Source organism: Mobula birostris, chromosome 8 (assembly GCF_030028105.1).
Source record: "Mobula birostris isolate sMobBir1 chromosome 8, sMobBir1.hap1, whole genome shotgun sequence".
NCBI lineage: Eukaryota > Metazoa > Chordata > Chondrichthyes > Myliobatiformes > Myliobatidae > Mobula > Mobula birostris.
In genome coordinates this window covers 120,708,541-120,732,990 of record NC_092377.1, presented here as the reverse complement: position 1 = coordinate 120,732,990, position 24,450 = coordinate 120,708,541, and the positions used below count along the sequence as shown (strand labels likewise).

The 24,450-nt window shown below is 45.3% G+C and overlaps 1 protein-coding gene across 5 annotated transcripts in view; it reads right to left on the bottom strand.

The window, feature by feature from the left end:
- The window catches only part of LOC140201643 (uncharacterized), a 40,245-nt gene that overhangs the window by 3,349 nt on the left and 12,446 nt on the right, over positions 1-24,450 (bottom strand). For 4 of the 5 annotated variants that reach the window (XM_072266073.1, XM_072266078.1, XM_072266077.1 and 1 more), the window contains 9 exons: positions 23,840-24,091; positions 23,479-23,601; positions 15,951-16,103; positions 15,036-15,278; positions 14,658-14,783; positions 10,270-10,422; positions 9,359-9,610; positions 8,987-9,106; positions 7,334-7,459 (listed from right to left, as the gene is read on the bottom strand). In XM_072266073.1, the coding sequence (XP_072122174.1) occupies positions 7,334-7,459; positions 8,987-9,106; positions 9,359-9,610; positions 10,270-10,422; positions 14,658-14,783; positions 15,036-15,278; positions 15,951-16,103; positions 23,479-23,601; positions 23,840-24,091 (1,548 nt within the window). The remainder of the gene's footprint in view (positions 1-7,333; positions 7,460-8,986; positions 9,107-9,358; positions 9,611-10,269; positions 10,423-14,657; positions 14,784-15,035; positions 15,279-15,950; positions 16,104-23,478; positions 23,602-23,839; positions 24,092-24,450) is intronic. The other variant, XM_072266076.1, reaches the window with a different exon arrangement.

The window sequence follows — 24,450 nt, the reverse complement described above, 5'->3', positions numbered from 1 at the left end:
TATAGATCCTATCTCTAAGAATCTTTTCCAACAGCTTTCCCACCACAGACGTAAGGCTCAGTGGTTGATAATTACCTGGACTATCCCTACTATCTTTTTTGAACAAGAGGACGACATTCGCCTCCCTCCAATCCTCCGGTACCATTCCCGTGGACAACGAGGACATAAAGATCCTAGCCAGAGATTCAGCAATCTCTTCCTTCGACTCTTGGAGCAGCCTGGGGAATATTCTGTCAGGCCCCGGGGACTTATCCATCCTAATGTATTTTGCACCTCCTCTCCCTTAATATCAATATGCTCCAGAGCATCAACCTCACTCATATTGTCCTCACCATCATCAAGTTCCCTCTCATTGGTGAATACTGAAGTGAAGTGTTCATTGGGGACCACGCTCACTTCCACAGCCTCCAGGCACATCTTCCCACCTTTATCTCTAATCGGTCCTACCTTCACTCCTGTCATCCTTTTGTTCTTCACATAATTGAAGAATACCTCGGGGTTTTCCTTTACCCTACTCACCAAAGCCTTCTCATGCCCCCTTCTTTCTCTCCTCAGCCCCTTCTTCAGCTCCTTTCTTGCTACCCTATATTCCTCAATAGACCCATCTGATCCTTGCTTCCTAAACCTCATGTATGCTGCCTTCTTCCACCTGACTAGATTTTCCACCTCACTTGTCACCCATGGTTCCTTCACCCTTCCATTCTTTATCTTCCTCACCGGGACAAGTTTATCCCTAATATCCTGCAAGAGATCTCTAAACATTGACCACATGTCCATAGTACATTTCCCTGCAAAAACATCATCCCAATTCACACCCGCAAGTTCTAGCCTTATAGCCTCATAATTTGTCCTTCCCCAATTAAAAATTTTCCTGTCCTCTCTGATTCTATCCTTTTCCATGATAATGCTAAAGGCCAGGGAGCGGTGGTCACTGTCCCCCAGATACTCACCCACCGAGAGGTCTGTGACCTGACCCGTTTCATTACCTAGTACTATATCTAGTATGTCATTCCCCCTAGTTGGCCGGTCAACATACTGTGACAGGAATCCGTCCTGGACACGCTTAACAAACTCTGCCCCATCTAAAGCCTTGGAAATAATCAGGAGCCAATCAATATTAGGGTATTTAAAGTCACCCATGATAACAACCCTGTAATTTTTGCAACTTTCTAAAATCTGCTCCTTGGTATAACTGCTGCTACCAGGGGGCCTATAGATTGCCCCCAACAGAGTAACTGCTCCCTTCCTGTTCCTGACTTCCATACCGACGCAAAAATGGATCCTGCTACGCTACCCACCATTTCTGTAGCTGTAATACTATCCCTGATCAGTAATGCCACCCCACCTCCCACTTTCTCTCCTCTCTATCCCTTTTAGAACACTGAAATCCAGGAACATTGAGAATCCATTCCTGCCCTGGTGCCAGCCAAGCTTCTGTAATGGTCACTACATCATAATTCCATGTACATATGCAAGCTCTCAGTTCATCACCTTTGTTCCTGATTCTTCTTGCACTGAAGTATACGCGCTTTAGCCCTTCGACCTTACTACCTTTACACCCTTTATTCTGCTTCTCTTTCCTCAAAGCCTCTCTATATGTTAGATCTGGCTTTACTCCATGCACTTCTTCCACTGCTCTATCACTTTGGGTCCCATCCCCCTTGCAAATTAGTTTAAACCCTCCCGAACCATGCTAGCAAACCTACCTGCAAGGATATTGCTCACCCTCAAGTTCAGGTGCAACCCATCCAATCTGTACAGGTCCCACCTTCCCCAGAAGAGATCCCAATGATCCAAAAATCTCAAACACTGCCCCCTGCACCAACTCCTTAGCCATGCATTCAACTGCCATCTCCTCCAGTTCTTACCATCAGTATCATTTAGCACTGGCAGCAGACCTGAGAACGCCACCCTTGAGGTCCTGTTCTTCAGCCTTCTGCCTAGTTCCCGAAACTCACACTTCAGGACCTTATCCCTCTTCCTGCCTACGTCGTTGGTACCAAAATGTATCACGTCTTCTGGTTGCTTTCCTTCTCATACCAGGATGTTGTGCAACCAGTCAGATACCCCCGACGCTGGCACCCGGGAGGCAACACACCATGTGGGTGTCCGTCTCACGTCCACAAAATCTCCTGTCTGCTCCCCTGACTATAGAGTCTCCAATGATGGCAGCTCTCCTCTTCTCCGTCCCACCCTTCTGCACCACAGGGTCAGACTCAGTGCCGGCGGCGCTGCCACCGTGGCTAACCCCTGGTCGGTCCTCCCCGCCATCAGTATCCAGGACGGTAAACTTCTTATTCAGGGGAATGGCTACAGGGGTGCTCTGCACTTACTGTCTATTCACCTTCGTCTTCCCCCTCTGACTGTCACCCAATGACCTGATTCCTGCAGTCTAGGTGTGACTACCTCCCTGTAGCTCTCATCTGTGACTGCCTCATTCTCCCTTATGAGTGGAAGGTCATCCAGCTGCTGCTCCAGATTCCTCACACGGTCTTCCAGATCACCCAGCCGCATGCACTTCCAAGAATCCAATTGTTCACTCACCACCAAAGTCTCGCTCTGCCCTCCTGAAAAGCACACACATCATTCCGAAGCACGTAAACTGGGAATTGTTGCTAAATTGACTTCAGCACCCAAGGAAGTTTTGTACTGTGAAACTCCATCCCTCACTCTCCCCTGCAACAGCCACTGACTGACCAGCTACAGTTCCATCATTTTCCCAGCCAAGACACACATTGGACATGACCCTCACATTCCAGGTGGGAAGGTTACATTGAAATATGAGGCATGACAGGGAGAGGCAGGTTTTCCCTTCGGGAAACAAACATCTTCTGGATCTGGTTCTATCACTGAGGTTGTCTGATGGCCAACATTTCATTTGGGCACCGATAGTCAGCTGAAGTTCATTTGAGAATATCACTGATTCCTTCAGAACCTTCTCATGGACGTCTCCTCGATTGTAACATTGCATTGTAAAATACAGAACCTGTGTTCGCTCAGCCTGTCCCACACCAGGCACAGTTCACTAAGGGTGATTCTCCATAACGGAAAGGAAGGGAGGTGATTTAATGTTCCTCTGAGCTCAGAGATGGACACCCTACCAAAGAGAAGGTTGTGAAAGCAAAAAGTTAGCTGTGGTTCGCAGTGGCAGGGAGCGGTTAGGAGTCAAAGAGATGGGCAGGAGTGTATGGGTTGCGGGGGTGGGGGCGGGGCGGTTTCTTAAGGGTTTAAAGGCTGTAGGGGTCAGAGGTGAAACTGATAAAGCTACAGATGAGGCATGGACCTCGCAGAAGAGGGTTAGAACTTCAGTTCAACTCACATTCCACAGAATCCCCTCCCTGGAAGCAATTGGGATTCTAATTATGAGGCCACACCCAAGGACATAGGTTAAGTCATTCGGAGACAGAGGAATGTACATAATGCAGGCCATTCAGCCGAGCACTTGATACAGCAGGATTTAGGACATTCATTCCAATGTGTCTGTAATGATCTCTCTGCCCAGCTGGATAATCCCAATTTCTGTGGTCAACTTTATCCATTCTAACCCTGCCTTTCCATACAGTGTCCCTTCAATGATACCATTATACTTGCTGCTCCCACTTTCTCTGGGAGCTCGGTCTAGAAACTCACCACCCCATGGGTGAAAGAATTGCCCCTCATGTCCTATTTAGATCCTTCCTCTTCACCCTAAACATATGCCCCAAGCTTTGGGCTCTCCTGAACTGTGGAAAGACATCCACCTCATCCTTGCCACACCATGATTTTATATATTTCTACATTATCATCACTTCCTACATTACAAGAAATAATCACCTAGAGTGGAAAACTCAGCAGTGGTAACAGCCTTGCAATTCTCTGCCCAATTTGCGGTTTCACTACATCTTTCATATCAAAGGGTGACCAAAACTCTACACCATGTTCCAATTGCAGCCTCGCCAATAACTTATTCAAGGGCAACCCAATGCTCTAGTTCTGTATTTAATGCCCAACTGATGAATGTCAATGTGCTAAAGCTTCTTTTCTCTCAACATGTTTCTGCGGCTCAAGACATAAGCAGACCTTCTAGCTTCGAAAGTGAGCTAATTCTCCTTGGGATCCATTTTAATCTTAAAATAATGAAAGATCAGATTAAAGATTTGTTTTATGTGTTACATCTGCATTGAATCATTGAAACATTCAGTGAAATACTTGTTTACCTCAATGAACAACACAGTACCAGTATGAGCTGGGGGTAGCCCTGCCTCCAGTGCCAAATTAGCATGCTCACTAACTACTAACACTATGTCATGTCCGGATCAGGGTCTCTTTAAATTTACTTTGTTTATGTTACGATCCGGACCGTTTACTCCCTGTTCCCCTTTGGTTCCCTGTTTTCCCGTGTCCCTCGGCCTTGGTGATTGGAGGCAATTTACTCTTGGCTGAACCGGTAGTTTATAGTCTCCGGTTTTCAGCTGTTCGGCGCAGGAGCGTCAGCAAAGTCACCAAAGTCACGGCGTGCCAATGTCATCTGGCCGGAGCAAGCCTTGTCTCAGCCCGAAGCGAGTGCTGGTAATTCGCCTTTCCTCACCGGAGCAACCTTGTCAAGTTACTTCGCGAAAGTGAGCCTGCAAAGTTTCCACCGAGGTGGGTCAGTCAGTTAACCCGCTGGAGGGAATCAAGAACCGCTATTTACTGTTCCCGGGCCGAGTCGAGAGCTCGCCACTACTCGGAGGCTCCAAGTCAAATCCCGGTCCTGGCGGCATCTAAGTTCCGAGTCGAGTCCCGGCCCTGGTGGTCCTACCCCGCTGTCTCAATCCCTTCTCTGCCCCTCTCGCCTCTAGTCCTCGTCTGCAGCCCTTGACTGCATCTCGGTCTAGTTCTATCGCCGGAGCTAGACAGGTACTGTCTGGTGTTCATTCATGTTGGTCGTGTCTTGTCTTCGCCTCCGTGGGGTAAGTCAGGCCATCTTGCCGTTGCCCTGAGGGGGGTCATGTCTTGTCGTGTCTTGTCCTCGCCTCCGTGGGGTAAGTCAGGCCGTCTTGCCGTTGCCCCGCGAGGGGTCATGAGTCATGAGTCCCGGCCCTATGTCCTGTACCCAAGGAGGAGTCCTGGCTATCTGTTCTGTGTGCGAGTCCCGGCCCTATGTCCTGTACCCAAGGAGGGGTCCCGACTCTGTGTTCTGTGTATGTGTCCATGGTTCCCTGCTCTCCGGAGACAGAAGCTTTGTTTTTTCCATGTTCCTCCTCTCCCTAGCACATGTCATGTGCATGCCTGGTTCTGGGGTCCGTGCCTGGGGCATGACCCAGGTACTGGGTCCTTGCCCTGTCTCTGGATCAGAGTCCATACCGTAGCCTCTTCAGGTCGCCGCTAGTTCTGGGGTCCAAGTCTGAGTCCTAGCCCAGACCCCTAGTCCCAGCCTAGTTGTAGTCCTGAGTCCTTGTCCAGTGCGCTATTCCTGCTTCTGCTTTGCTCTCCTGGTATCAAACAATAAACTCAATTTAATTACCCTCACAAGATGTGTCTTTCATTTGGGTCCACCCTTGCTCCCAATGCCCCACCATTGTGACACACTAAGGTTTTTGCACTGTGGTGGGAAACAGGAATACCCAGTGGAAACCTACTGCAGTCACGGGGAGATAGTACAAACTCTTTAATGACAGTAGAGGGAATTGAACACACATGACTGCCGCTGTAAAGTTCAGCTAACCACGACAGAACTTCTTGGGTTTTACCTTAACTTTATCTGCCAAATACATCTCACACTCTCTCTCTTTGCCCTCCTGATAGTATTCCTAGTCAGGTCCAAAATAGGGATTTATCCACCAATACACTGGAAGGTTGCAAATATCACCCTTTCTGGATGAGCAGTCTCCAAAACAACTGTACTTAATTCCCTTGAGTAATCATTATTATCTCCTCAGTGAAAAAAGGGAAATATTCATTAATAATCTCACCCATGTCCTGCAGGTCAAGATATAGGTAGTCCTACCAATGTTTAAAGGGATCTACTCACTTAGTAACCACATTTTACTCATAATATGCTGCAAAATCGCTTGGGATATTCCTTTACCCTTTCTGCCCGATCCATCTCACACCCTCTCTTTGCCCTCATGATTTTGCTCTTGATTGTTTTCTTAGTCATTTGGCATTAAAGGATTCTCTGACACATGACCTAATTGAACTATGTCCTTCCATATATTTCTTGACAACGCTTGTATATCTCTCATATTTTTGTATCCACAGAACTGTCTCTCCAGGATTTCATGCAATGTTTCCTACTAGACCAACCTACCATTGTAGGTTCTGCTAAATGGATGACATTCTAAGGCCAAACCTCATCTATAATTTTGGTCAGTCTGCAAACAGCTCTAAAGAGGTTCAACTGCACAACTTTCCACTCACAACACCATGCAAACTCCTCCTAATCAGTCTCTGTATACCCAAATACTGGGACATCCTTTCCCTCCGATTGCCCACCACTAACTTCCACACAATTGTCGTCAGATTCACCACTCTGTCATTCCTTGGCTTATCCCTTCTATCGTTCTCAAACAACGGAACAACATCCCCCTCATTCCATTCTTCAGTGGCATCGTTTCCCAGTGACAAATGATGAAGCAAATATCTCCATAAGGGCCTCCGCTGTTTCCTCTCTAGCCTCCCACGAGTCCCAGGAAGCACTTAGTAAGCCCCAGGGGATTTATCCACTAGAAATCACTGTAAGACTACAAATACTTTCTCCCTGGGAATATGTATGTTCCCCAATCTGTCTTCACCTTTTTCTGTCATCTCTTGAGCAATTGTGATTTTCAGTAAATCAGTTCAGCAATCATTGAGGAGAAATATTTCTTATAATTTCAACCTATCTGCCTCCTCAAGTTACAGACAGCCTGCTGATCCCCAACAGGAACTCCTCTCTGACTAACCATCCTTTTAATCGTTACTGAGCTAAAGGACCTCCTAGAATTTTTCTTAATCTTAGCTGTCAGATCCATCTCATACCCTCACTTTGCCCTCCAGATTTACCTCAAGTGCATTCTTCATATTTTCATAGTCATCATGAGGTTAAATTGTTCCCAAATTAAAAACAATGTACAATGTACCAAATGATGGAGGAACTCAGCTGGCCGGGCAGCATCAATGGAAAAGAGTAAAGCCAATGCTTCGGACTGAGACCCTTCTTCGGAACTCCTGTTTGTGAACACAATGCATGCTTGCTTCTCCTCTTGACTGGAACTTCAATCTCTGTCATCAGCCAGGGCTCCCAGACCATCCCGGCTGTGTACACAAGAGGAACTTAATACATCTACACCCTTGATATGTCATGAGTCGTGCCCCAATCCTTGCTTCTCACCGTTACACTGAAGCTTCTCTGAGCTCTTTTTGTCCTTCTCTTGTGTGCCAGTTGAAGATGTCAAATGATCTGGTTGCTCAGTGCACAATGAGGGAGTCTCACTGCCCTCTGGATCCTCGCTCGACCCTAGGGCACGATACACACATCAATCAGTAACCTGTAACCTGGGAGTTGGTGTTGGGGTTACCTTAGAACCGATGGGGATTTACAGCTGACCCTTCCTCCCTCCCACGCCCCCATCCTGGTGTGTCACCGACTGACTGGGATACAGTTCTGACAGTTTCCCATCATGCCCACCCTAGACACATCTGCCATAGAGCATGTAATTGGAGACCGATGGAGGTGTAGAATGAGGATATTCAGCTAATCGTTTAGTACACCAGTAAAGAGGTTATTTGCCCAATGAGTCTGCGGTGACTAATATGCCCAGCTAGGTAAACCCAATTTCTTGCAGTCAACCTTTTCCGTTCTAACCATACCTTTCCATGCATCTATCCCTCAATACCAATGTACCTGCTGCACCCACTTTCTCTGGCAGCTCGGTCTATATACTCACCACCGTATGGGTGAAATAATTGCCCCTCAGGTCCTATTTAGACCTTTCCACTTCACCCTAAGCAAATGCCCCAAGTTTTGGACTCTCCTGATGTGTGGGAAAGACAGTTAGCATCCAACTTGTCCTTGCCACGCCATGATTTTATATGTTTCTATATCATCACCACCTCCTGCATTACAAGGAATAATGACCGAGACTGGAAAAACCCTCCCTATTACTCAGCACTGGTAACAGTCTTGCAATTCTCTGACCAATTTCCAATTTAACCACACCTTTCCTATAAAAGTTTGTCCAAAACTCTACACTATGTTCGAATTGCAGCCTCACCAATGACATATTCAATGGCAACATAATGCTCTAGTTCCGTACTCAATGCCCAACTAATGAATGTCAGCATGCTAAATGTTATTTTCTCCCAACATGTTCCTGCGGCTCAGGACATAAGCAGACCTTCTGAGTTTCTAAAGTGAGCTATTTCTCCTTAGTTATCATTTTAATCTTAAAATAGTGACAGGCCAGATTAAAGATCTGTTTATTTATTACATCTACACTGAGTCATTGAAACATTCAGTGAAATGCTCGTTTTCCTCACACGGATGAGCTGGGGGCAGCCCGTACGTGTCACTATAATTCCACTGCCAACATAGCATGCCATCAGCTTACGGACACTAATCTTTGCAAAAAGCAGAAACTGGAATACTCAGTGGAAACCTACTGCAGACACGGGGAGAAAGCACAAACTCCTTAAGGGCAGTGGTGGGAGTTGAACACACATGGCTGCTACTGTAAAGTTTATGCTAATCACTACAGAACTTCTTGAGATTTTCCTTAGCCTTATCTTCTAGATCCATCTCACACCCTCTCTCTTTGCCCTCCTGATCTCCCTCTTGATAGTATTCTTAGTCATTAGATGTGAAGGGATTGACTGGGAAATAACCTAATTGCACCTTGTCCTTCCATAGTTTTCTTGACCAAAGCTTGAATATCTCTTGTCTTGACAGGTTTACCCTGCACTTCGACAGGAACATACTGCCTCTGCAGAGTTGCTATTTCTCAGCTCCTACCTCAAACGCATGTTTACAAGCCTACATTCTCACCATTACTCTTCTCTGAATTCCTGCTTCTCTTCCTTTGGTTGCATCCTGAAGAAATCGAACAATCCAATTTTTCAATCTCCATCGAAGTCTCGTCGCCCGGCAGATTGCCGCCCTGCCCTACTGGAAAGCAGACACATCAGTCAGAAGCCTGTAAGCTCGGAATTGTTGCTAAATCGACCTCCGGACCCAAAGACTTTTCGTACCATGGACCTACCTCCCTCACTCCCTCCCGCAGCAGTCACTGCCGGACCGACTACAGTTGGTTCCATCATTTTCCCACCTAAGACCCACATTAATCACATCCCTCACATTCCATATAGGAAGGTTACAGTAAAACGTGAGGCATGACAGGGAGAGACAGGTTTTACCCACCGGAGGAGGAATGTTCTCTGGATCTGGTTCTGTCACTGAGACTCTGTCTGATGGCCCGAATCGTATTTGGACACTGGCAGTCAGCTTTCGTCCTTTTGAGAATATCGCTGGTTTCTCTCCAAAGTACTCGATGAACTGCAGTTCCTTCGTGGAATAATCTTGCATCGGTCCTTATCTTCCCCTCTCCCACATCTAGGGATTTCTGCAACAGAATCACGGCACAAATGTCTTCCTTCCGCACTCTTCTGCCTCCTGCAACACAGAGTAACAGGGTGTCTGGGTGCTGCTATGGTATGGGTGTGTGTCCCACCCACTGGGTACATCAGCCCTGAGCTCAGCACCTTCCACCTGGGGCTGTGCCCACCTTCCTGTCCCTGTGTGTGTCCACTTGATGCTGACTATGTACAAGACAGCCCTCCCATCCCACTATTGGCATTCATCTCCCCACAGGAGGTACAGCACTAACAGTAGCATCATTTTTCCACTGGGACTTCCATTGCAGGAATGCCCTCCCCACTCAGGGGCACAGAAAGTTCCAAACACCTTACACACAGAGGAAGGGAACCGACCCGTGTCCTGGACAATGTTACACCAGGATCCACAGTCCATTACCTCACAGCTGTTTGTGGGAGCTTGCTCTGCACCATTATACATCCCCATCACAATGATAACTACTGTGAGCTTAAGTGGCAGGGCAGCACAGGACATGGCAAGGATAAGGAAGGTGCTACATCAATGCAGAGCCACTCTCCTACTGTGAACCAAATCTTAGGATGACACAAATTCATAATTATTGTACCTCAGAGGAAGGGAAGAGCCAGCAGTCAGCAGAAGTCTCCAATGGGAAGGGGATACCACGGAAGCGAACTGACTTCATGACATTCACCTGTGGAGAGGACAAGGGTATCTACCTGTGATCCACTGCAGGGCATTTCGAAAACCCTCAATTTCACGAGACACATTGTAGACAAACAGGACACAGGGAATCCTTGGCCCTTCACACTCGTTGATATTCAGCTCCTTCACAATCTCTTTATGGATGGCTCCTCGACCGTAACATTGCACTGTAAAACACAGAACCTGTGCTCACTCAGTCTTCCTCACACCAGTGCACTTCACTCAAGGTGATTCCTAGTAACAGCAGGAAAGGGGATAGATTTAATGTTCCTCCGAGCTCAGAGTTGGACACGCATCAGCATGAGAATGGGCTCTGCTTCACTGTCAATCTGTCAGCATATGTGAATTCTCAAGGGATGTGAAAGCAGCAGGTTAAGTGGGGTAGTTTACAGAGGCGGGGAGGAGTGTTGGAGACAGTGGAGACCGTGGAGATGACAAGGAGTGTAGGTTTCAGAGTGGGTCAGTGTGATGGGGAGGGGTCACAGATACTGGAGTGTTGGTCCAGTTGGGCTCAAGGATTGGGATCTGTGTAGGGAACGGAGGGCATGGGAAAACAGACACACCGACAGGGTGAGTTATTGACCTGCGTGAGATATTAAGCTCTCTGACTCTCACAACGCACAGAATACCATCACTGGAAGCATTGGGTCCATAGATACAGAGCCATGTCCAATCTACAGGGACCTGTCATCGGGAGACTGCAGGATGTGCCCTATGGATGCCCTTCAGCCCATCGAGACATTAGACAATACAGCAGAATACAGGCCCCTTGGCCCAACCACTCCTCACTGGCCATGGTGACCATCCAGATTGTCCAAATTGTCTGCATTACAACTGTATTTCTCCAAGTCCCACCCCCTCCATGTACCTATCCAAGTGTTTCTGAAAGGATACTCTTGTACTTGCCTCAACCACTTCCCCTATGGAAAAGACCAAAGACCAAAGTACAATTATTATCAAAGTACATATATATCACCATATAAAACCCTGAGATTAATTTCCTTGCTGGCATACTCAATAAATCCATATTAGATTAATAACCATTATAGTTTCACATACTCTCCACTGCCCTTTATAACTCTCTCCCCTCACCTTTAACCCAGAGACTCTAATTGTGTACTCCTCTGTCCTGGGGAAAAGACTGTTACCATGCACCTTATCTTGCCTCGATGATTTTATTTTCTCCTCCATTCTGTATTCCACAACACCCTTCTTCACTATAATTAGTACCATTTAATTCTGTGTCAACCACAGATCCACTGATCAAGCCTTGTGCACTGGCATTCGAATCATTTCTCAAAATAGTAATGAAGGAAACCCAACACTGATCCCTGCAGAACACAGCTCATCAGCAGCCTCCATTCCGAAACACAACCTTCAACCACCTCCCTCTGCTTTCGTCCTCCAAACCAATTTTGAATCCACCAATCTTGACTGGATTCCTAACCATCCAGTTTACCCTACCTTGCAAGACCTTGCCGAAGGCCTTGCTGAACTACAAATAAACTACGTCCACTGACGTGCCCTAATATCTACGTTTTCAGTCATCTCTTCAAATTGCTTGATTGCTGTTCCACAAGCAAAGCTTTTCTTGAGCAAAGCTGTGCTGACTCTATTTAATCTGACTTCGTCCAGTCAAATGCTGGTACACCCTGTCCCTCAGAACTCCCGTAGGTAACTTCCCCACTACTGATTTCACACTGACTGGTGTGTCATTCCCGGGCATGACCTTCATGCTCTTCTCAAACAACCAAACATGAGCTTCCTTCCAGTCTTCTGCAACTTCTCTGGTGGCAAAAGATGAGGCAATAATCTCAGCAACAGACTCCACAATTTCTCCTCTCACCACCCACAAATTTCAAGGAAGCACTCGCTCTGGCCCTGGGTATTTATCCACCAATACACTGTAAAGTTGCAAATATCATCCTTTCTGGAAATGTGAGCAGTTTCAAAAACATCTCTACTTAATCCCCTTGAGTAATAATGATCATCTCCTCAGAGAAAAAGGGGAAATATTCATTAAAAATCTCAGCCATGTCCTGCAGGTGAAGACGTATCTACTCGCTTAGTAACCACACTTTTACTCCTGATATGGCTGCAAAATCTCTTGGGATTTTCTTTTACCTTTTCTGTCAGACCCATCTCACTCACTCTCTCTCTTTGCCCTCAGAATTTCACTTTTGATTGTTTTCTTAGTCATTTGGCATTAAAGGATTCACTGTCACATGACCTAATTGAACTATGTCCTTCCATATTTTTCTTCACCAAATATCCCTCATATTTTTTGCATCAACCGAACTGTCTCTGCAGGATTTTATACAACGTTTCCCACTAGACCAGCCTACCATGCGAGGTCTTATTGTTGGTTCTGCTAAATGGACTACATTCCCAGCCTGAGCCGCATCTACAATTTGGGTCATTCTACAAACATCTCTAAAGAGGTTCAACTGCACCATTTTGCACTCACAACACCATGCAAAAACCTCCTAATCAGTCTCTGTTTACCCGAATACTGGGACATTCTATCCCTCTGATTGCCCACCACTAACTTCCCCACAACTGACGTCAGGTTCACTGGTCTGTCATTTCTTGGCTTATCACTTCTATCGTTCTTAAACTGCGGAACAACAATGACCTCATTCCATTCTTCAGTGGCATCATTTCACAGTGAGAAACAATGAAGCAAATATCTCCATAAGGGCCTCCACTGTTTCCTTTGTATCTTCCTATTGAGTTCCAGGAAGCACTTCGTAAGGCCCTGGGGATTTATCCACTAAAATGCACTGTAAGGCTGAAAATACCTTCTCCCTGGGAATATGAATGTTTTCCAATTTGTCTTCTCCTGGTTCCCTCAACTCTTGAGCAATTGTGATTTTCAGTAAATCAATTCAGCAATCATCGAGGAGAAATATTTCTTATAATTTCAATCTATCTGCCCCCTCAAGTTATAGGAAGCCTGCTGATCCCCAACAGGATCTGCTCTCTAACTAATCATCCTTTAAATCCTTACTGAGCTATAGAACATCCTAGAATTTTTCTTAATCCTATGTCACAATGGGGGCTCTGGGAGCAGACCCAAATGCAAGACACAGACACTGAAGTACTAGGAACAGGACTTGTCTGGAGAGCTAGGACAAAAACATAGACTTGGGCTAGGACATTGGCGAGGCAAGCAGGTCCAGGACCAGGAACTGGGAACTAGGAGCCTTGGCTTCGACTCCTAGCCGGAGACTGAACACGGACCCAGAGCCGGGGTCTTGACTCGGGCTCGGACCCCAGAACTAGGCAAGGACATGACGTGGCTACAGGACTGGACGTGGATTGGGTTCCTCATGGCTTGGGCGCTTTGAGGCGAGGACATGACGAGGTTAGGGTTCGGACTCCGAGCCAGAGACTGGACAAGAACCCAGAACCTGGGTCTTGACTGGGACTCGGACTTCGAAACTAGGCGAAGTCATGACGTGGTCCTGGGAGACAGGACTATCCGAGGCTACAGGACAGAACGAGAGACTCCTGGGCAAGACAAAGGAAATACTGCAACGACCGGACCTACCTAGCGAAGGCATGGATACAGAAACAGTTATAACTCAACAATAGACAGTTCCTTATCTTGACAAGTCAAGGCTCCGGTCTCACTCTGGTGGGTAAACTTGACAAGGTTGCAGGGCAAAAGGTTCCAGACACAGGTTGCATGGTAAGGCTGCAGAGACAGGTTGCAGGCAAGGCTTCAGAAGAAAGGGAAAGGGAAGGGAGCAGCCCAGCCTGAGGGTAATGGCAAAGATGGCCTGGCTTATCCAATGGCGGCAAGGACAGGAAGGGACAGATCCAACCGCAGGGTAATGGCAAACGACTTACCCATGGCGGCGAGGACGGGATGCTGAGACGAACCAGCAACCATACTTGATCCCAGGGCCGCTTATATTCCCAGCCTCAAGACAAGCATCAGTACCTATGATTAAGCCCAACTGAAACAAGGGATAGCTGGAAGACCCGGAGTCTGGAGGCCACGGAACGGACCATGACATCTTATCAGTCAGATCCATTTCACACTCTCGCTTTGCCCTCCAGATTTACCTCAAGTATATTCTTGATATTTTTATAGGCATCATGAGGTTATCTTGTTCACAAATTAAAAACAATGTCTGATGTACAAAACGATGGAGGGACTCAGCAGGCCGGGCAGCATCAATGGAAAAGAGTACAGCCGATGCTTCAGAATGAGACCCTTCTTCGGGACTCCTGTTTGTGAACACAATGTATACTTACCTCTACTCTTGACTGGAACTTCAATCACTCTCGTCAGCCAAGGTTCCTAAACCACCCAGGCTCTGTACACAAGGGGGACACAATACATCTACACCCTTGATATGCCATGAGTCGTGCCCCAATCCTTGCTTCTCACCGTTACACTGAAGCTTCTCTGAGCTCTCTTCGTTCTTTACTTGCGTGCAGGTTGAAGATGTCAAATGATCTGGTTGCTCACTGCACAATGAGGGCGTCTCACTGCCCTGTGGATCCTTGCTCGACCCTAGTGCACAACACACACATTAGTCAGAAACTTGCAACCTGGGAATTGGTGCTGATGTTCCCTTAGAACCGATGGGGAATTTCTGTTCTGACCCTCCCTCCCTCCCATAACCTCCAGCCCAGAGCGGTTACTAGTTGACTGGGGTACAGTTCTGATAGTTTCCCATCACTCCCACCCCAGACACATACGTTCCATATGGGAAGTTTACAGTGAAACATGACGTGTGGACGGGGAGAGGCAGGTTTTACCCACCGGGACAGGACCCTCCTCTGGATTTTGTCTTGTTGATGAGACTCTGTCTGATGGTCTGAATCACAGTGTGGCCTTCATCAGCACTTTGCCACGTAACACTCGCTTCTGTCCAAAATATCTGAAAAACATTGGTTTCCTCATGGAATAACCCTGGATCAGTCATCATCTTGTTTACTCCAAAATCTCCAGATTTCTGCAACAGAATCACAGTGCAAATGTCTTCCTTCCGCACTGTCCCGCCTCCTGAAACACAGAGTAACAGAATGAAACACAGAATAACGCTGTGGCAGTGGTGCGTGTCCCACCCACTGCAGGAACCCACAGGGTGCATCATACCTGGGGTCAGCACCTTCCATCTGGGTTGACACCACATTACTGGTGTGTGTGTGTGTGTGTGTGTGTGTGTGTGTGTGTGTGTGTGTGTGTGTCTGTCTGTCTGTCTGTCTGTCTTTCTGTCTGAGTGGTGTAGGGGTAATGCTGCTTGTGTACAAATCAGTCATCCCACCTCCACTCCTGTCTTGTCTGGGACTTTCAGCCCAAAGATCAGCTCTCCTCAGGTGTAGAGAAAGATCCACAAACATCATTTTGGACAGAGGCAAGGGAACCCACCATGACCCAGATAATTTTGCAACAGGATCCCCGTTGATTGCTTCTCTGCTGTTTGTGGGTGCTTGCTATGCAACAATCTCCCATCACAATGAAAACTCTTGTGACCTGTAGAGGTAAAACCTGGTAAAACAATGCAAGTGCCTTCCATTGCAATGGAAAGAAACACAGGGTCCCGCACAATAATTACTATGCCTCAAAGGGAGTTTAAGAGGCAGCGGTCCAGAAAAGGAAACAAAAGACGAGAGGGTTCCAGGGTAAGGTTTGATTCGGTAGAGTTACAGATTGACAGAAGATGAGTGTATTTACCTGTGACCCACTGCAGGGCATCTCGAAGATCCTGATTTTCATGAGACACTTTGTACACAAACAGAACACAGGGAACCCCTGGCCCTTCATACTGGCAGATTTTCAACTCCTTCACAATCTTCTCATGGACGTCTCCCTGACCGTAACATTGTACTGTAAAACACAGAACCTGTGCTCAGTCAGCCTGCCTCACACCAGGCACATTTCACTCAGGGTGATTCTCAGCAGTGGAAAGGAAGGGATGTGATCTAATATTCTTCTGAGCTCAGAGATGGACACCCACCAGCATGGGTGTCCTATGTCCTGAGAACAGGCTTTGCACCGGTGAGGATCAGTGTGAGGTACAGGAGATCCAGAGGAAAGTGAAAGCAAAAAGCTTGTTTTGCATTGCAGTGATGGGGAGTCAAAGAGATGGGGACAAGTGTAGAGGAAGGAAGGGTTCCCAGAGATTTAAAGGCTGTAAGGGTCAGAGATGAAAATGACATAGCTACAGGCGACGTATGGACGTTGGGGAAGACATTTTGAACCTCAACTCATACATTCCTCAGAATCCCCTCCCTGGAAGTGATGGTGTCTCTCTTTATGAGGCCACATGCAGGGACCTAGGGTATGACACAAGGACCGATGGTATGTCATTGAAGACAGAAAGATGTACACAATGCAGGCCATTCAGCCCATCATTTAATACAGCAAGATAGAGACTATTTGCCCAATGAGTTTGTGATGACCACTATGCCCAGCTGGATAATCCCAATTTCCTGCAGTCAACTTCATCCGTTCTAACCCTGCCTTTCCATGCATTTATCCAGGTGCCCCTTCAATGATAACATTGTACCTGCTGAACCCACTTTCTCTGGCACACTCACCACACTATGGGTAAAAGAATTGCCCCTCAGGTCCTATTTAGATCATTTAGATCAGCTTCCAGTGCGAAGGTAACATGCCCACAACTTACTAACACTAAGGGTTTTTTGCAATGAGGCAGGAAACTGGAAAACCCAGTTGAAACTCACTGCGGTCATGGGGAGAAAGTGCAAACACCTTAAAGACAGTAGTAGGATTTGAGCATACCACTCCAAATTTTCAGCTAACCTCCGCAGAATTTCTTGGTATTTTCCTTAACTTTACCTTCCAGATCCACATCGCACCCTCCTAATTTTCCCCTCGATATTATTCTTAGTCATGTGAAGTTACGGGATTCACCGTGTTACATATCAGCAGCAATAGATATGCAATTGAGTCAGGTTTTTAGAAATAAACAACAAAATTTATTAAGCTCTAATCAAAACATAGGAAAGTCAACAAACGACTAACTTAAATGGGAGTTAATGGTGTTATGTGTCTATAGTTATCAAGCAGTCAAACTTAAAGACAATTCTTAACAGATCTCACTTAAGCACAGTCTTAATGTGGTAGTTCAAACAGTCCAAGTGATTTATGAAACAAATGAGAGGACAGGCTTCCCAAACTAGCGATGGAGAAAATACGACACTGCTGACGCAGTTTACAGCCAAGAAATGTCTTTTTCCGAAGATACAATGAAGAGCGAGTTTTCTCAAAGTAACTGACCTTTCGCCAAAAGTGGTCATGACACAACACCCGAGACCATGCAGGGGTTAACCAAAACTGTGTGCCACAATTCACATCAATCTCTGCGAGACACACAGAGCGCCATTGATTTCTACCCAATTCTGCAGGTTCGCACGAAGCTGGAAATTCTTCTCTCTCTCTCTCTCCTTCTGCGATTGCGCAACCACCGACTGTGACACCCCAACCAAAACAACAGCTACGCAACCAACTGCGATTTCCCTTTTATGTGGATGGAATCTGTCATCACGTGACATCACATCACCCCGCTATCATGAGACAATTACATCATTCCCATCGCGAGATAATGACATAATGCTCATAAGATAATTACATGATGCTCACAAGACAGGTAACACCTTCCCCTAAAAACACAGAAAATTTTGTTCTATCGAGAGTAAAATTTTAACTACAATTTTTCAAAAAATCACAAACGTATAAAATTTACAAAATGCACCACACATATACAGTTATCATACAGTACTAATAAAACATATAGCCGGAGTGTATACAAATATCAAAATTCCACTCAAAAATATTACATAGCAAGTTGAACATCTGGACAGACAGTCGGCAATTACATTATCTTTCCCATTAATGTGAGTTATTAAGAGATCATATTCGTGTAAGATCAAACTCCAATTTATCAACCATCTATTTTAATTTTTCAGCTTATTCAAAAATACCAATGGGTTATGATCGGTGTGAACCATGAGTGGTTTCTGAGTTGCGCCAACATACACATCAAAATGTTGCAGAGCTAACATAAGAGATAATATTCCTTTTCTATGGTTGAATAATTTCTTTGATGCCCATTAAATTTCATGGAAAAATAAGCCACAGGATGGTCAACATCATCGTAATTATACCTTTGTAGTAACACTGCTCCTGCAACCCCGTCACAGACAACCACAGCTAGGGAAAATGGCATTTCAAAGTCAGGTGAACTGAGCACAGTTTGGTGACATAGGAAAGATTTCAATTTATCAAATGCTTCCTGACAAGTATGTTTCCAAATAAAATTTTCACCTTTCTTCAGGAGGTTAGTCAATGGAAGGGCAATCTCGGCAAAGATCTTACAGAACTTACTGTAATATCCTACCATTCCCAAGAATCTTGTGAGAGCTTTTTTACCAGTTGGAGTGGGAACCTCCAAAATTGCTTGATCTTTTGCCTGAACAGGAGCCCACCTGCCTTGACCCACAACGTAACCAAGACAGGTCACAGTGGCATGGCCAAATTCACCTTTAGCTAGATTAACAGTTAGGGTGGCTTGTGATAGCCTTTCAAACAGCTTTTCCACTGCAGGTATATGTTCTTCCCAAGTGTCATTCCCTGCGACTACATCATCAATATAGGCATCTGCATGTTTTAACCCTCAAATTACAGAATTAACCATTCTCTGGAACGTTCCTGGAGCATTCTTCATCGCAAATGGCAGATCATTGTATCCATATAACCCAGACGGCGTCACAAATGCAGAAGTTTCTTTACCTTTATCCGTCAGTGGAACACACCAATACACTTTTAACAGATGAACCTTTGTAAAAAAACTTAGTTTTTCCAACTTTATCCACATAATCATCTACCCTAGGGATTGGTTACGCATCAGTCTTTGATACAGCATTCACCTTTCTGTAATCATTACAAAACTGAATACTTCCATCTGCTTCAGGCACCATGACACAAGTTGAACTCCAATCTGAAGTAGAAGGTCTAATAATATCATTTTCTAACATATACTTGATTTCTTGTTCGGCCAGTGTACATTTTTCCACATTCATTCGATATGTATGTTGCTTTATGGGTTTGGCATTTCCAACATCTACATCATGTGAGGCTACACACATAAAAGTTGCTGGTGAACGCAGCAGGCCAGGCAGCATCTAGCAAGAGGTACAGTCGATGTTTTGGGTCCTGAAGAAGCAGTGTTGGCCTTCGTCGATCTGGTGTTTTTACCATATAGTCCACATTATTAACTTTAGATATGATCTCGTAAGGACCATGAAATTTAGCTTGTAATGGGTTCGTTTGTACCGGGAAAAGAACCAACACCTTACCTTCCAGCAGAAATGACCTCGGTCTAGCTTCCTTTCCATACCAAGATTTCATTCTTTCCTGAGCAGATTTTAAACTTTCCCTTGCTAACCTGCAAGCTTTTTGCAATATCTCCTTAAATTTTAAGACATAATCCAGTAAATTAGTATGTAGTTCTTTGTTAACCTACTGTTCTTTTAACAATGCCAAAGGTCCCCTGACTCTGTGCCCAAACACAAGTTTAAAAGGGCCAAAGCCTAGGAACTCCTGCACTGACTCCATCACTGCAAACAAAAGCAAATGAACTCCCTCATCCCAATCCTTCTCATTTCCAACACAGAACATCCTAATCATGGATTTGAGGGGAGAATGGAACATTTCTAAGGCTCCTTATAATTCTGGGTGGTACGCAGACAATGTAACCTGCTTGGCTCTCAGTTTATAAACTAACTGCTGGAATAATCCAGACATGAAATTATTTCCTTGATCAGACTAGATTTCTGTAGGCAAACCAAATAAAGCAGAGAACTTTGACAGCTTTCATCACAGTTTTAGCTTTTGTATTATCCAAGACGTATTGCTTCTGGAAACCTAAATGCTGTACGCATGATCATCAGAAAATATTGATGGCCAGCTTTAGTTTATGGAAATGGACCAACACAATCTACAATAATTTTAGAAAACAGTTCACCAAATGCAGGAATAGGTTGCAATGGGGTCATTGAGTTGACTTGATTAGGTTTACCCACAACCTGACAAGTGTGACAAGTTCGGCAAAATGTTGCCACATCCTTCCTCAAACCAGGCCACAAAAAGTGTTTTGTAAATTTTTTCATAGTTTCTTTCACACATAGATGGTCACCTGAGGGCATACTATGAGCCAAAGTTAAAATTTCATTCCTATAAAGCTCAGGAACGACTACTTGGTGAACAACTGCCCAGTCGTCATTTGCCGGAGTCTCAGATGGTCTCCGCTTCCTCTTTAAAACTTCACTCTTAAAATAAAACCCTACTGGCACCTTCTCAATCTTGTTATCTGGGACAGCGTTCTCTCTCAAGGTGGCAACCTCAAGCTCTCTGCTCTGCTCCGCTATAATCTCCTTCCTAGACAATGACAAGTCTTTATGGACAGACTCACAACAAGGAACTTGATCAAACAAGAAAGATAGGAAAGTTCCTGAGGAATCACCAGAATCTGCATCACGATTTGAGCTGTCCTGGGTAGCAGACCCATGCTGCATTAAACCATTTGCCTTGGCAGCCTTTTTGGCCATAGCTCGAGTTACTGCACAAGAGGGATAGATGTTAGAATCCATCTTTCTATCATCAGTGATTGGCTTAGTTGTCAGCTTCACTGCAGGAGCAACCTTTCCACCTGCTAGGTCATTCCCTAACAATAAAGAAACACCCAGCACCAGTAAACTGGGTCGTAGTCTGATTTTAGCAGATCCTGAAACTATCTCTGACTTTAAAACTACTTTGTGCAGAGGTACAGGTGTCAGGTTGCCTTCAATACCTTGTATGAAATTTACTTCACCAATGTCAGTCTCATCACTAAACTCTCGAACATTGTCTTACATAAGTGACTGAGAAGCCCCAGTATCATTAAGATTTTTTACTGGTACTTGGATGGACCCTTCATTCACGGAAAAAAATCCATCTGACATGAAAGGATTGAATCCATTTCTAACTCTGTCAGACATTGACAGAGCTTCCTTTGAATGTCCCGAACCCTGTGGGTTTATGGGTATTTCAAAGTGTTGAACACAGGCATCTGGACTGCCTGCTTTTCTTTCTCTTTCAGATGGAATTTGTTCACCATAAATTGACCAGTTCTCCTACAATAGTGACAAATAGGACCAAAATGTTTTTCTTTCACCTGCTTCCCTTCATCCTTACCTTTATCACTAGCTTATGATTTAGTTTCTGGTTTACCCAGACCATCCATGTGACTTCTTTGTAAAATTTTACTCAGAGTAAACTTACTCTTATGAGTTAGATCATACTCATCTGCTACTTTAGCAGACTCTGGCAACATGGCAGGGTCCTCGCCATTCAAATATTTCTCTATGCCATTAGGGACGCAACTTTTAAATTCCACAACCAAAAGCTGCTCCTTTAAGTTGTCACAATCTTGATTCACAGTTTTAGATGTGCACCATCGCTCAGAACACACAGATTTGTCATAGGCAAATTCCACTTAACTCTGGTTCGCATGTTTCTTCAGACTCTTAAATCTCTGTCTATAAGCTTTTGGAACGAATTCATAAGCTTTAAGTATAGCCTGCTTCACTGTATCATAATCAGCTGCCTGTTCACTAGTACAGGGCATATAAACTTGTTGTGCTTTACCTTTAAATACGCTTTGTAAAAGGACACAAACCAGCCCTCTTTCGGCCACGATGAACTCTGAGTAACCTTCTCAAAATGCTGGAAGTGTCTATCAACATCTGCCTCATTAAATGGAATGACCAGCAATAACAGTATAACCAATTTCTTTGAACCAGCTTGCTTCTCGAGCCTTCACCTCTCCTTCGCTAGCTCAAATTCCCTCTGTTTTACTCCAGATTGCCTCTCTTTATCTCTTTCCCTTTCTGCTATCTCCTCTTTAAATCTCTCTAATTTCATTTGTTCCATTTGTAGCTGCATCTCAAGTTTACTTACTGGAAAATTCTCTAACACCTCCTCATCAAACACTTACACAGCTGTATCTTTCTGAATCACTGCCTTTGTCGTAGCTGTGGTTATCCCTGTAAGCTTCAGTTCTTTAGCAATTTCCCGCACCTCACCCTTTTTCACATTCACTAATGACACAGAGGTTGGTGATTACAGAATGTCCCAACATCCATTGCTGCTGATTACCACACATAAACCAATCAAACAAAAAGAAACCAATCATTTCTTCTTTTCCAATCGGATCGATAATTAAATAAAAAAAGGTCTAAATTTGTTCAAATCTGGACAAGCCCCCACATATGTTACACATCAGCAGCAATAGATATGTAATTGATTCAGGTTTTTATAAATGAACAATGAAATTTATTATGCTGTAATCAAAACATAGAAAAGTAAAACAAAACGACTAATTTGAACAGAAGTTAATGATGTTATGCATCTATAGTCATCAAACAGTCGACCTTAAAGACAATTCTTAACAGATCTTACTTAAGCACAGTCTTAAGGTGGTAGTTCAAACAGTCCAAGTGATTTATCAAATAAATGAGCAGAGACTTCCTGAACCAGAGATGGAGAAAAGACAACGTTGCTGACGCAGTTTCCAGCCGAGAAATGCCTTTTTCCGAAGATACTGCGAAGAGTGAGTTTTCTCAAAGTAACTGACCTTTCGCTGAAAGTGGTCATCACTCAGAACCCGAGACCATGCAGGGGTTAACCAAAAGTGTGCCACAATTCACATCAATCTCTTCGAGACACACAGAATGCCATTGATTTCTACCCAATTCTGTAGGTTCACACGGTGGTGGAAAATTATTTTCTCTTTCTCTCTCTCTCTCTCTCTCTCTCTCTCTTTCTGCCATTCGCAACCACTGACTGTGACACCCCAACCAAAACAACAACTATGCAACAAACTGTGATTTCCCCTTTATACCGGCTGGAACCTGCCATCACGCCACCCCGCTATCGTGGGACAATTACATCATGCCCATGATGAGATAATGACATAATGCTCACAAGGTAATTACATCATGCTCACAAGACAGGCAATAACTGGCAAGTGACCTAAATGCACCTTGTCCTTTCATATTTTTCTTGCCCAAAGTTTGAATATCTCTTGTTTTGCCAGGTTAACCCTCCACTTCGACAGGAATATACTGCCTCTGCAGTCTTGATATTTCTCAGCTCCTGCCCCAATCGCTCAGGTCGAGCCAAAAGCCTGCATTCTCACCGTTACACTGAAGCCTCTCCGAGTTCCAGCTGCTCTTCCCTTGGCTGCATCCTGAAGAAAATGATGAAGCCGATTGTTCACTCACCACCAAAGTCTCACCTCCTGGCAGATACTCACTCTGCCCTGTTGGAAAGTACACACATCAGTCAGAAGCATATAAACTGGGAGATGGTGCTCAATTGACCTCAGTACCAAAGGACGTTTGTGCTCCGAAACTCCCTCCCGCAGCAGTCACTGACTGACTGTCTATTGTCCCATCATTTTCCCACCCAAGACAAACATCAGGCAAGACCCTCATGTTGCATGTGGGAAGGTTACCGTGAAGCGTGAGGCATGACAGGGAGAGACAGGTTTTACCCACCGGCGGAGGAATGTTCTCTGGATCTGGTTCTGTCATTGAGACTCTGTCTGATGGCTCGAATCGTATTTGGACACTGGCAGTCAGCTGACCTCCTCTTGAGAATACCGCTGGTTTCTGTCCAAAGTACTCGATGAACTGCTGTTCCCTCATGAAATAACCCTGGACAGGTCCTTATCTGCCCCTCTCCCACATCTTGGGATCTCTGCAACAGAATCACGGCACAAATGTCTTCCTTCTGCGCTCTTCCGCCTCCTGCAACACAGAGTAACAGAGGGTCTGGGTGCTGCTGTGGGATGGGTGTGTGTCCCACCCACTGGGTACATCAGCCCTGAGCTCAGCACCTCCCACCTGAGGCTGTCCCACTTTCCTGCCCCTGTCTGTGTCCAGTTGATGCTCTGTGTGTACAAGGTAGCCCTGCCATCCCGCTACTGGCACTCACTCGACTAAAGCACGTACAGTACTGCCAGAGGCACCATTTCTCCACTGGGATTTTCAGTCAAGCCCCAAACCCCTCCCTCACTCAGCTGCACAGAAACATCCACACACACGTCATTTGAGACAGAGCAAGGGAAGCCACCTGTGCCCCAGACAATGGGATCTCCAATCTATTG